Source organism: Fukomys damarensis, unplaced genomic scaffold (assembly GCF_012274545.1).
Source record: "Fukomys damarensis isolate Sample0158 unplaced genomic scaffold, DMR_v1.0_HiC HiC_scaffold_36, whole genome shotgun sequence".
Classification (NCBI taxonomy): Eukaryota; Metazoa; Chordata; class Mammalia; order Rodentia; family Bathyergidae; genus Fukomys; species Fukomys damarensis.
The window spans coordinates 13,413,984-13,427,961 of record NW_022900948.1 but is presented as its reverse complement, the minus strand read 5'-3'; the positions used below and the strand labels follow the sequence as shown (position 1 = coordinate 13,427,961).

Genomic DNA, 13,978 nt, shown 5'->3' with positions numbered 1-13,978 from the left:
TAACATGCTATTATTAGTCTTTTTATATAAATATATATCTGTATATATATACAGATATATATATATATATATACAGATATATATAAATTGAATTTTGGGAAACTTTAACAGTGCTGCCAACTTTGGAAAAAGTCATCCCAATTTACTGTGTTGAGTTGGCATTGTACAGAAGTGGACAACCATATTCGTCTAGAAATGTTAATTTATTTTTATTTTTATTTTTTTTTCTACGTGTACAGGGGTAACACATCGTACTAAATATGTAAGGTCATATCTACGTGGGTTTGATTACAGAAACTAATAAAGTATTCTCTAAATAATGAAGAAAATAATAAGATAAGACTATAAGAGCGAGAAGCAATTTAAATATGTTCAGGGACCATTTTCATCTCCAGAATTAAGGATTATTTAAATCCTACATCATTGCCTTTTCTCTTTTACTTTTTAGTTTTATTTTAGGATTCCCTATTTTTAATGTTCAAACAGAGATTTCTTTAACTGAAATACCGAATAGTTTCTTTGGTGTGAAAAACTATAATAGTACACAGGATCCTAATGAGATAATTAATAATGTGAAATAGGAAGTAAAGGGCTAAACATGTAGGGAAAGTGGGAAGGGTGGGGGAAAGGTAATAAGGGAGAGGAAAAAAATATGAGAAACTGAAAATATGGAAATAAAGTGTTTGTAAATGGGGAGGGGAGGAGGGAGTTGAAGGGAGGGCAGGGACAAGGGGAAAAATGAGAATCAAGACCTCTTATGTAAAGGTACAGAATCCCAATGATGAATGTAATTGTATTGTATACCTAGATTGTACCAATAAACTCAATTAAAAAAAAAGACATATTACAGTGATACATGCATACCCATGTTTATAGAAGCACAATTCATAATGGCTTAATCTTGTCAACAGCCTATATATGTATCAACAGATGAATGGATGAAGAAAATGTAGTATTTACACACAATGGAGTGCTGTGCCATTAAGAAAGATAACTTTGAGTCATTTGTAGGAAAATGGATGCACCTTCAGACCATTATGTTAAGTGAAATAAATCAGACACACAAGCTAAATATTGCATGATTTATATGAGAAACTCACATTATAAATTAATGGCAAAACAAAAGATAGATCATAGGAAGTAAGGAAATAGAACTTTGGTCAGTGGAAAGAGGACCAAGAGATGGAGGGAATAGGGAAGAAGGGAAGGAGAAGAGGATGAAAAAAGGAATTAAGATTTGTTTTGTACATGTGCCAACTCCACACAGGGAATGTAAATATTACTTCATACATGTGCTGATAAAAAATAAAATGAATAAAATCTAATGATAATGCCTAGATCCAAAAAAATGACATTATGATTTTTTTTCTCTTTTTTGCAGTGATGGGTATCAAACCCAGGTGGTGACAGGTATCACACATGCCAGCCAAATGCTCTATCATTGAGCCAGACCCATGACACTATTTTAAAGAGGCCCCAAAGTCTGAAGTAGCATAGACTCTGAAAACTAGAAGGAACCTCAAGGAGAAGCCATCAGGATGGATGTTCTGAGTGCAGGGAAGAGGGACAGGTGAAGATGGAGGAAGCCAGTCATGGGCTATACTGGGCAATCAGCTCTGCACTGGCTAAGGGAAATATGGCTCAAAGTTGAAATAATTAGTGTCAGGGTGAACTAGTGCTGTGTTTCTGCCTCACTAATTCACACTGAACTTATTCCCCTTTAGGGCAGTCTTCTGTCTGTACAGTGTATTGGTCAAGATGGCCTTTAAGGACTGTCCTGCTCTGCTATTCTACTATTTTCTTTGGGTCTTTTCATCCCGGTCACTCTTTCCAGCTTTTGCATGTTTGTGAGATCTCTATGGGAGTTGGGCCAGGACCTGTAACTTGCCACTTGGAAAGCAACTCTGCCTATCATTTATTCACTCACTCATTCATTTTTTTAATCTGTTCATTGAAATTTGCTTGCACATTCATTTACTCAATCATCCATCCATTCCTTTATTCCTTGTGTACATTCTCCAACTTCTCCACATCAATTAAGATCTCTAAACAGACTCTGGGTAATTGGGTCTTTGGGACAGCATCCCTGAACACCTCAAAGTTTCTAAGTTGGGTGCATTTTCTCTCCTTCCTCTAAATTGCACTGGGATTATACAGTCCCTTAGTGCACAGGGAGCTTTGAAAGATACTGCTTGTTTGGCCAGCCCATTCTCCTTGAGGCTGTCAGCCAGAATGCAGCTGGGAGCTGCTCAGGCCAGGGGTCCCATCATGCCCACAGAAGCTATTGGAGACTTCTTCAGCATTGAGCCCACCAGAATGTCCTAGTTCTACAAAATCTAACACATGTTATAGAGCCCCACTGATTCTGCCCAGTTTTAAAAGCTCCACTTTATTCTATCAAGTTGCACACACTTCTTAGAATCCCGTGAAAGTCTAAGCCTATTTTCAGTTTGGAGAGCTGGACTGGAGTGAAGCTCTGGGTCGTGCCCACCAGGATGCCCTGTATAGAGAAGCAGCGAGGGCATCTTTGATTTGTGTGTTCCTGGCTCCATCCAAAGGAAATCACTGGTCTCCAATGCTCTGAACATCTTCTAGGAAGCCAAAGGTACATATCTAGAAGAACCTGAAGGTAAGTGACAAATGGGGATGTGGAGGCAGAGAAAGGAGTCTAGCACCCTGAAGAACCACTAGAGCCTTGGCTTCCCCTCTAACTCACTGTGCTTCATTGGGTAAGCTTCTTACCCTCTCCAGGCCTCAGATTGCCCATGCATAACAAGGGAGTGGTCCAGCTGAGCTGTATGACCCTGCCCAGCTCTGCCAGGCTGTCAGCTAGGCTGGGAGTGACCCATGTCTGGCAACAAGCTCTCCATTCAATTTGCCTTAGCCTCAGGAAGTCACAATTAGACAAGATGACGTTGACTTTACACAGGGTGGGACCTCAATTTGGCTTTCAGAATCTGAGAGAAGTGGGGAAAGGAAATGATATCCTTGTAGGCTGGCATGGATGGGGAACAGGCCGGAAGTCAGAGGCATGCAGGGAGCTTTGTCTGCAGAGCCTACAATGTTCCTCCTGCCTTCCCCTGTCTCTGGACCAAATTCTATGTATGGCACCTCCCTGGGGAGCCTTTCTTTGTCCCTGCCAAGCCAGCCCGAGCCTCTTTCCTTTGCATTCTGTGACCCTGTTTGTGCCTCTGGGATGATGCATGCCTCTTACTTCCAGCTCTTCTTCTTCTGCAGCTGAGATGCAATGGGAAGGACTTTCCAGACAGTGGGAACAGTTTAAGCAATGACTCAGGGCTGCCTCAAAAGATGATCCTGAGGCTGTCTGTCCCAGGGGTTCTCAAAGCATAGTGCCTTGGCCAGCAATAGCATCACTCAGATCTACTGAGTCAGAAAAGCTTTGGGAGTGGAGGCAGCAATCTGTGTTTTAACACTTTCAGGTGACTCTGGTACATGTGGAAATTTGAGGATTTCTGGTCCAAACCATTGGTCCCCAAACTATGTCCACAGATCACTTATCTGCAGTACGTTAAGTGGTATTCTGTGAAAGGGAGATCCAGAGTCAAATAAATATGGGGAGCACATGATCTGCAGTGCTTTTTTAAAAAAATCATAAATCACATTAGCATTCTTAAAGTTCTGCAGTAAAGTCCTGCAGTAAAGAGGACTGTTAATTATTAATCTAGCATTGCTGAAAAGTGATTTTTCACACTGCTTCTTCACGCTTCCATTAACATTCTTTTAGGGAAATGCGGATCTAAATCAACCCTCATTTTTCACATGGATAAACTGAGTCCTAGAGAGGGTGATGGGAATTCCCCAAAGTCACAAACAGAGAGTGTGTGTCTGAGCTGACAAAGGCCCTAGCCATCCCTCAAGTCTCAGAAGAGGCTCAGTGAGCTGCCACTATGAGCATCCTCTCTCCTTCTCTCCAAGCTCTGCATCCTTGCAGAGCTTGCAGCATGGAGCCTGTCAATGGAACAGTGGTCTCTGAGTTCTTCCTGAAGGGATTCTCAGGCTACCCAGCTCTGGAACGCGTGCTCTTCCCTCTGTGCTCAGCCATGTACCTGGTTACCCTTCTGGGGAACATGGCCATTGTGGCAGTGAGCACGCTAGACGCCCGCCTGCATACACCCATGTACTTCTTCCTGGGCAACCTCTCCATCTTGGACATCTGCTACACATCCACTTTTGTGCCCCTGATGCTGGTTCACCTCTTGTCACCACAGAAGACCATCTCCTTTATTGGCTGTGCCATCCAAATGTGTCTGAGCCTGTCCACGGGCTCCACAGAGTGCCTGCTGCTTGCCATCATGGCCTATGACCGCTATCTAGCCATTTGCCAACCGCTCAGATACCCCATGCTCATGAGCCACCGGCTGTGCTTGCTGCTGGCAGGAGCCGCATGGGTGTTCTGCCTCATCAAGTCAGTGACTGAGACAGTCATCGCCATGAAGCTGCCCTTCTGTGGCCACCACGTGGTCAGTCACTTTACCTGTGAGATCCTAGCAGTGCTGAAACTGGCCTGCGGTGACACATCGGTCAGCGAGGACTTCCTGCTGGTGGGTGCCATCCTGCTGCTGCCAGTGCCCCTGGCCCTCGTCTGCCTGTCCTACGCACTCATTCTGACCACCATCCTGAGGGTGCCCTCGGCCACAGGGCGCCACAAAGCCTTCTCCACCTGCTCAGCACACCTGGCTGTGGTGCTGCTCTTCTATAGCACCGTCATCTTCATGTACATGAAACCCAAGAGCAAGGAGGCCCACATCTCTGATGAGGTCTTCACAGTCCTCTACGCTGTGGTTACACCCATGCTGAACCCTGTCATTTATAGCCTGAGGAACAAGGAGGTGAAGGAGGCTGCCAAGAAGGTATTCGGCAGCAGACAAGCCTGCAGGTGAGGGAGGGCAGAGCTCAGCTAAGTGAGGCCATCATTGCCAGTGTCCGTGTGGGACAGAGCATAGGGCTCCAGGTAAATCCAAACCAGAAAGGCAATACCAAGTTCCACCAATTCTGCCACTGAGTAGCTCACAAATTGCCCTCTGCTCTTTGCCTTGCTGTGGCCTCAGGTCCAAACACAGCCTCCCTCCCTGGGCCGCTGCTCTTAAGACTTCAGTCTTACTCCTCCTTCCAATTTATGTTCCAGGTAGCATTCAGAGGGATCATTTTCAAAAGCTCATAAAATCCCATCACTCTTCCCACTGAAACTCACAAACAGCTCCCCACTGTCCCAAGACAAAGTGGCACTCTTCTGCAGGGGCACTTCAGCCCCCTACAGGTGGCCCTGCCTGACCAGCTCCCCAGTCTCCTGTCCCAAGCCTCACCCTTCCCTGCACTGCCCAGCTCTGAACTCTTCTTGAATTGTCCACACAAAGCACTCCTCCCAACACACCTTCCGTGGGCAAAAGAGCCACCTAACCCTTCAGGCTCAGCCCCATGCCACCTGCACCAGGAAGCCACCCTGCTTTGCTCCTCTCACTGTGCCTCTCATGATCTTTGTTTCCAGTGCTATTCCAAGAGTGCAGAGCATCCCATCCCACTTCTGTCCTGGCATCCAGAACTACTCAATCTCAGGTCCTGCACAAGTTTCAGAAATATATGAACATGGCAATTTAAGGATGGTGATGGCAGAGCCTGGGTTCATCCTCATTTCTGGGATTCTCCCATAGGCTGCCCCTGCCTGGTGTTCAGCCTCTTTGAGCTTTTCTTTCTAAGAATGCAGTGAGCACATAGCAGAAACAGACCTGGAGTACCAAAGTGCTTCACTTCCTCTCCTGCTCTGGCCTCAGTGGCCTTGGTTCTGTGGGAGAGCTGGGCTTGTTTGGCCTCCAAGCAGGAGTCCAGTCCTCCTGTCCACTGACTGAAGATCTGCACAGCTCAGCTCAGTTTCCCTCCCAGGCCTCCTGCCTACTCCCTGTGTGAATCAGAACAGAGCCATAGAGGACAAGCCATCATCATTCTCAGTGGCTCACAGTCACTCAGACTCTCAGGCCTTTCTGACCATTCTTGAGTGAAGGCTGCCCAAGGCCCAGCCATCCTGCCGGGCTCTGGGTACCCGTGACTGGAGTGTGGACTTTATCCTGTGGCCCTGGGGGTCACAGTCAGGTTTACTCTCAGAAGAGTCACTGGTTGGATACAATCTTCCTCTACCCATTTTTTACGATCACAAACAATCACTGAAGAGTTTTTTCACTATCATATCTATTGTCAGGTAAAGTACAGTGTTATATGCTGCTGGGGAGTTGGGGATAAATGACTATGATCTTCCTGCAAAGAAAGGATATATGAATTAAGAGCCTTAAAAATGTCCAGACTTGGACTCCACACTGCTGCTTATAGGACTCTAATCTAAGGGGTACAAGGATTTATATATAAAGATATTAATCACAGAGTTAGTTTTTATAGTAACAAAAACATAATAATATTCATGTCCAACCATAAAAGAATTTTTAAGTAAATCCTGGTGGAGTCCAATAACTGGATTGATACAGCCACTAAAATTTTTTAAGACTTTGATGACAGAAAATGTTCATAATAAAATTAATAGAAAATATATGAAGATATTCAGTATCTTCTTAATTTTATAATTTTAAGGCATTTTTCATACATGTGTGTAGGAAATCATGGAAAACTATAACAAAATATTGACTAACAGTTATATTCTCTGGGTGATGGGATTGCAGATAAGTACTCTTCTCTTATTTTCAATAGTGTGCAATATTTCTAAAATGAACATGACTATAAACTTTTTAAAAATGCTATTCATTTTAAGAAATAGGAGAGCGCTTTACTCCAGAGTACATGTCAGATCGGGGGCTGGGGATTTAGCTCAGTGGCAACGCATCTGCCTTGCAAGAACAAGGTCCTGAGTTCGATCCCTGGTACTGGGAAAAAACAATTACCTTCATATCTTCATGGGCTATCAGAGTACATGTCAGAGGAGAAGGCACAGTTTGGGGCAGGAGATAAGGAGCCTGTTTCAGCAGTCAGGCCCTTGATGTGATCTGAACCAGGTGGGCAGTGAAGGTGAAGCAAAGAAGGTAGAGATGAGAAATATTTGGGAGATATTGACAGGTACTTATAAATAATGTTTGGGAGATAAAATATGTGGGAAAGTATATGGCAGGGAGCACAGCAGATGGGGACAGGATAGAGACAATGAATTTGTCTCTCACCTGTTGAGTTTGGGTTTCCAAACCCAAGATAGAAAATAAGTACTAATAATATTCTGATTTCTACTTTGACCTGTGTTCCTGATAAAATTCCAGAAGATAAATCACAGTGTACTACAATAATTTGCAATGTCATCTGCTTTACTGAAGACAGTTTTTTAGCATCTAAACTGTGTCACATTATTCTGTATTGTGAAAGGACAGGAAGGAGAGGGAAAAGCAATAAAGGAGCTTGTAAAAATTTATGTGCTTGGGCCAGGGATTTAGCTCAGTGGTTCCGCTGCCTGCCTCGCAAGCACAAGGACCCAAGTTTGATCCCCAGTAAAAAAAAAAAAAAAATCATGTGCTTGAACAGATTTGTGACTTGAAAGGTTTCTCTCACATAGTAAGTCTCACATCATAAAAGCAATTAAATTTCTTTAAACTTGGATGAATCCAAGTCCTCCTAACAGGGAGATAACCCATTTCATAGGCCAAATACCAGGCCTACTGAAGGACAGAGACCTATGGCTTCCAACCTGCAGGGCTACAACAGTCCCAGTCTTCAGGTTCCTGTCCAGCATCTCTCCTATGCCCTCCTCACTCCAGCAGCGACCCCTGTGGCAGGACAAGGTACCTGGACTCTCATGTTTCTCAAGCCCATGTTGCTCAGTTTGCTATTTTGTGTAGTTGCAGAGTTTGAACTTTAAATTGGGCAGGGACTATGAGGTCCCCAAGAGCAGGGAACAAGCAGGTTGTCTGTGTGGCAGGGGACCAGGAGGCTGGTCCTTGGGGCCCCTCAACTTGGCCCATCCTAGCACAGTACTAGTAATGAACTCAGCACATCTCCTTGGTTTCCCCCAAGCCTCAGGTCAACTCTCCTGGCTCCAGCTCCCTGAATAATCCTCAGTGACTGGTCCAGTATTTGGAGGTAAGTATTTGGAGCATTCATCTGGCATGTTATTCTCATGAAAGCTTTCTAAAACATTTGGAAGTCACAATAATGGGAAGGGTTCATAATGATGATAATAATATCATCCACCTCTATTTACTACGTGCCAGACTCTGTGCTAAGAGCTTTACTTCATCTCACTGGATCCTCAAAATAAACCCTTCTCCAAGGAAATACTACTCTCTCCCATTGCAAGTAAGGAAGCTGAGAAAATGTGATTAAACGGAAGGGCTGGGCTTGGACCCTGGTCAATCTGGCTCTAAAGCCCATGTTCAACTCCTTGCCACACAGGGAGGAAGCAGTGGCAAAGGAAGCCCTGATCCAAGCATTTCAGGGAAGCTATACCTAAAGTTCTCTGCTTGTCATTCCCCTTCCTTTCTTTCAAGATAATTTCTGAATCCTAAAGTATTAAATGGTGAAAGTTAAATTTCCTGCCAATGAGATTGATATAATATTTACCTTGTAAACTAACCCTGGTCTGTCAGATCCCAGGGATGGAAGTTTCTAGAAAGATGTGAGGAAAAGTTTTGGAAGTTACAGAGCACAAGTGATCCCTGAATTGAATGGTTCTGTTTCCCAGAAAGAGACTCTAGACCAAAGACACTCAGCAGAACAGAAGCAAAGAATCAAACATCTTCCTCCCCATCCAGGATTCATTCCACGCATCATCCTGCCTCTCAAAGATGTGAATTTGAACAGTTACTCTCTGAAACACTCTGTGAATCTGGTTTTCTGGAACATGCCAAAGTATATGACATGGCAGAAAGATGGTAGAATAGCTCTCTGAGTGTGTTGTAAAACACCATGGTATCCAAATGTAGAAAGTCTGCTAAGCAATATTTCTGGTTCTCTTCCTTCTGGGCACATGTTAGGACTACAAGGAGCTAGTGGCTTCTGGGCAGATGTGAAGTATATCACTTCCGGGACTAAGCATTTAACTGCTTGTAGGAGATTCTCCAGTTTGCCCTTTCCAACCACAGGTGGAGCCTTCATCAGCCACAGTCTCTGAGTAGAGCCCCTGAAGGCCACCGTGTAATGTAGCATGAAAAAGGAAGAAACCTTTGTTGCGTTAAGTCACTAAAATTATGAGGTTCTGTGTTACTACAGCATAACCCACCCCGTGCCGGCACTCCCTAATGTCCCATCCTGTGCCTACATTACAGAGTCAAAGCTCCTGATAGCCTGGAGTATGGTGTATGCTAGATGGACTTCTCTGGGCTAATTCTACTTTCCATGAATATTTTATGATCAGACCCTTAAATTTCAAGGGAGCCCACATGCTCCTGATGCAGCCCTCCAGCAAGAGAAGCCGTTCCCATAGGTAGGAGACTGGCCCCCAAAGCTCTCGGTAATTACAAAGGCTGAATCTTTCTGTTGGGGTATGTGTTGGAGGAGGAAGAGGGTGTTAATCTCAAAGTGAGATACTGGGATCATGCTTTTTACAGAACAGCAGCACTGAACCCGAATGAATGATCAGTTCAATCTGAATGCTAATCATGGGCACTCCTGGGTGCAGGGCACTGGAGGTGACAGTGATGAATGGCACATAGCTCTTTCACTTCAATAGCACAGATTTGTTTCACAGACTAATCAGAGAGATGCAACAAAGTAACCATAATGCCAGGCAGAATTAAGTTAATCAGTACTAACAACTGAGTGGCCATCCTGTTATAGGGGTGGTCAGTCCTACTGAGACGTCTGAGAAGGCAGCACAGAAAACATAGGTATGAGATGAACCCTGAGCAATGAGTGGGCAGGCAAGGCCAGTCCAGCCTGAAGAAGGCTCATGGGAAGTCGGATAAGACTGAAGTGTGCAGGCTTTGTCCAAATCATGGAAGTGGTCCGGGAAGGCAAGAGCAGGTGTACATGAAGGTGCAGTGGGAGTAGCAAAAGAGACCAGACCAGAGCCTGTGCATAAGGGCCTCAAAAGCCTCTCACACTCCCACTTGGGACTTTTTTCTGAGAGGCAAAGATGAGAAAGAGAAATGTAGAGTCAGGTAGGTTCCCACCCTTCACCAGCTTGGAAACAAGTGTCAGAATTTGAAATGAATATAAGCCTTTTTGTAACCTCATGCCCAGCAAAGACAAAGCCTTTGAAAGGCTTTGTCGGAATCTTATTTTCAGATTTCAGGTTTGAATATCTTTACACCGCAGAATCTAAAATAATCCCAGAGGGGCCAGGGATTTAGCTCAGTGGTTCTGGCAACCGCCTTGCAAGTGCAAGGACCTAAGTTCGATCCATGGTACAATAAATAAACAAACAAACAAATAAATAAATAATAAAATAATCCCAGGGGTCTAAGGCCCAAAGACAAGAAGGGATATGTTCAAGGTCACGGAGACCAAATGAGTGAATGTCTACAAATTCCGAGATGGCCAAAGTCATGCGTGTCTACTGTATTGTTCACGCCTAGCACAGGCCGGGTATGTGCTTAGTAACCATCAGCTGAGTGAGTAGATCTGAGGGCAGCTCTTCCACTTGGGAAGTTCTTCATCTTTTTGCCAAGTTTAATGAGACCCCTGCCTTTAAGATGTTTACATGGATAAGGGTTAAAGTGACTTGCTGACCCAGATTAAGCAACTGCCTCAGTATGTTCCAGAACTGTTTTTTAACAGTCACCTTAATTCGGGGTAGGGAATGAAAAGCACCCCAGGCTCAGGGGAGAGAGAGTCATGACAGACTCAGGAACCTTGTCTGGAAGGTGGCAAGTACAGACCCAGCAGGTGCCTGTGGCGGAAGATGTGGCCTTCCATCTGGAGCCTCAAGGACATGTTCTTGTATCACCCTGGGTAGCTCACAGATACCTTTATGTGCATGTTTCCCCTGTGTTGCATAGTAACCCAATTTTTAAGGGGAAAACTGAATTTCAGAGAGGCTAAATGACCTTGTCAGTATCACATATATTGCTTTATGTTGGTGCTGAAAGGAAGGAAGGAGATGGAGTTCTACTCTCAAAGTATAGCAGAGAAGACAGGTGCACCACACACTACGCAGTTACTTGGAGGGACAGCCAAGGACTATGAGGGTACAAAAAGAAGAGGGAATTTCAAGCTTGGATCCAAAAAAGCAGCAGGACCATGCCCACTGGGAAGGAGGAAGGACAGGCTGATGTCTTAAGCTGGGAACAGACATGGTTTATTCAGTAAGAGTGAGCATTTTGACCCCTGAAAATGGTGGCTACAATTAATGGATAAGGAGAGAAATTCACCCTAGGAGAAAAGATGGCTTCATCACTGTCCCAGGATGAAGAATAAAAGTTCCTGCTCAGCTCCTAGTTCTCCTTCAGACCAGGGGCCACATGGACCATAAGACAGCTTTCCAGTCCTAACAAGGCTCTTGTGCTTTGGAGGCACCTGGGCTCTCTCCCGTAAATAGTTGACATGGTCTGCCCAAGGAGGCAGTGAGACCAGCTCAGCAGAGCAGTGGCAGCTGCCTGGGAGGAAAGTGAAGCTCTCCCCACTCCTCCCTTTCTAAAGTTAGGCAGTGACTGATTACACTTCTGTCATATTAGCACCTGGTTCCCTTGTGTGGCATCCCTGCCAACTGCATTTATCCTACAAAGCAATATGGAAGCCAAGAAATGAGTCACTGCCTTCCATGGCCAGTGTTAAATCCTGAGACCAGTAGCTCCATTGGGATGTGTATGTTCTTGTATGTGCTTTTTAAAAAAACTCTTTTGAGGGCCAGGGGTTTAGCTCAGTGGTTCAGTGGCCTGCCTTGCAATCACAAGGACCCGAGTTCAATCCCCAGTACCAAAAAAAAAAAAAAAAAAATTTTTTTTTTGTTTTTTGGGGATTTTTGTTTGTTTTTGAGACAGGGTCTCACTATGTAGTTGACACTGCCCTGGAACTCATGTAGCCCAGGCTGGTCTCGAACTCACAGTGATCCTCCTGCCTCAGCCTCCCAAGTGCTGGGATTACAGGTGTGCACCACCATACCCAGCTAAAAAATTAATGGTCTGTGATTCCTTTAGGAGAGATGATTTACACATCCTGTGGAGCCAAATGTTCCATCTTCGTGGCCCAAAGGACACTAGGCAAGATTATCTATGATCACACACCTGCCTTCCAGAGCACATCTCACCTCAGTCAAGGAAGAGGGGGGCAGCATAAGTGCAGAATCTGTTGTTCACTTATTCTTTCTTACTGGTGGAGCCCCAGCACCTGAAACAATACCTAGCACAAAAGAGGCACTCAATCAATAGTCAGTGAATGAATGAATCTGAAATATGGGCATAATTCAGTCATATGAAGTCCTAACCTAAAAAAGATTCATCCTTTGAATACCCATAACACTTGAGATTCCAAGGAAGTGAGTCAAATGTGAATCCTACTCCATTGTCTCCTCTAAGCAACCCCTGGGGAGGACAGTGAAGAACTCAAGAGCAGAATTTGAAATATCCTTCTCCAAGTTACGTCAGCAGAAGAGCAGAGCTGAGAGGGCAGCCACAGACCTGAAATCCAAGTCTCTCCTTATACAGATGGTGAAGCTAAATGCCACAGAGCGAGCCTGAGCTGCTGCGGGTCACACATCCATGCCAGTCACAGCTAAAAGCTGTGTTGTCCACATGGAAAAGGATAGAGAATGAAATGGATGGGGCCAACTGGACAGCTGTGATGGAGCTTCGTGAGCATCATAACCTAGAGGTGGCCCTGTTTGTGTTTTGCCTGGGCATCTACTGTATGGCTGTGCTGGGGAACTCCCTCCTCATACGGATGAGCACACTGGACCTCCACCTATATAATCCCATGTGCTTCTCAGCAACCTTTCCCCCATAGACATCTGTGGCACCTCCTCCTTCATGCCTTTCGTGCTAACTTCCTGAAAACCCAAAGGACCATCTCCTTCCTGAGCTGTGCCCTACAGAGTGCACACTCCTGGCTCTGATGGCATATGACCGTTATGTGGCTGTCACCCACTTAGGTACCTAGAGCTTATGAGTGGGCAGACATGCATGCAGATGGCAGAGCTGAGTTGGGGAACAGGCTTTGCCAACTCACTGCTGCAGTCCATCCCTGTCTGGCACTTCCCTTTGTGTGGCCATAATGTCATCAACCACTTCTGTGAGATCTTGGCAGTGCTTAAACTGGCTTATAGGGGCGTCTCCCTCAACGTACTGACACTAAGGGTGGCCACAGCTGTTCGACACTGACCCCACCTGCTCATCTGACTGTCCTACATTTTCATCCTGGTTGCCATCCTTTGGGTGCCCTCTGCTGCACGCCGGCACAAAGCCTTCTCCACCCGTTCTGCCCACCTCACAGTGGTGGTGGTTTTCTATGGGACCGTTTCCTTCATGTACTTCAAGCCCAAAGCCCAGGACCCCGATGTGGATAAAATTATCACATTGCTCTACGGGGCTGTGACAGCCTCACTAAACCCCATCATCTATAGCCTGAGGAACACAGAGGAAAGCTGCTGTCACAGTTCTGCTTGGGGGAGGTCTGCTCTCCAGGAAAATGTCCCATCAGCCGGCACAGGCTAAGTTATATTGCCTATAAGTGGTGGCTTAAAACCATTAAGGTTTGTTTCTCACTCATGCTTCAGGTCCATCAGAGTTTGGCTGGGGTCCTGCTCTGCATCGTTTTCTTCACTCTGTGACTTAGGACAACAAAGTAGTTACCATCCAAAACAGCTCAGCATGACAAAGGGAAAGGGGAAGGTAACACAGTCTGCACAGACTCATTGCTTCCACTCACAAGGGCCATTCTTCCCTCCACTCACATTTCATTGTCCACTACGAGGCACATGAGCACATTTAACATCAAGGTGGAGGAGAAGCACAGCTACTACATTTGGAAGGAAAGAGGACTAAGAGATTTGTGAATGCCTAACGACATGCCATTCTGCAGAATCAACCCAAAAGCTACTAAA

General features: G+C 45.2%; 2 protein-coding genes and 1 pseudogene across 18 annotated transcripts in view; 2 read left to right on the top strand and 1 right to left on the bottom strand.

The window, feature by feature from the left end:
* Tmem8b (transmembrane protein 8B) overlaps positions 1–13,978 on the bottom strand; it is a 78,929-nt gene that overhangs the window by 29,324 nt on the left and 35,627 nt on the right. For 15 of the 17 annotated variants that reach the window (XR_004515432.1, XR_004515440.1, XR_004515428.1 and 12 more), the window contains one exon: positions 12,188–13,705. The gene's annotated coding sequence lies outside the window, so the exon portion shown is untranslated. The remainder of the gene's footprint in view (positions 1–12,187; positions 13,706–13,978) is intronic. The other 2 variants (XR_004515430.1, XR_004515431.1) reach the window with 2 other exon arrangements.
* On the top strand, positions 3,963–5,064 carry LOC104858907 (olfactory receptor 13J1). Its single transcript, XM_010619359.2, has one exon. It carries the CDS (start codon positions 3,963–3,965, stop codon positions 4,899–4,901), a length of 939 nt encoding a protein of 312 aa, XP_010617661.1. The 3' UTR covers positions 4,902–5,064.
* On the top strand, positions 12,598–13,605 carry LOC109117888 (annotated as a pseudogene).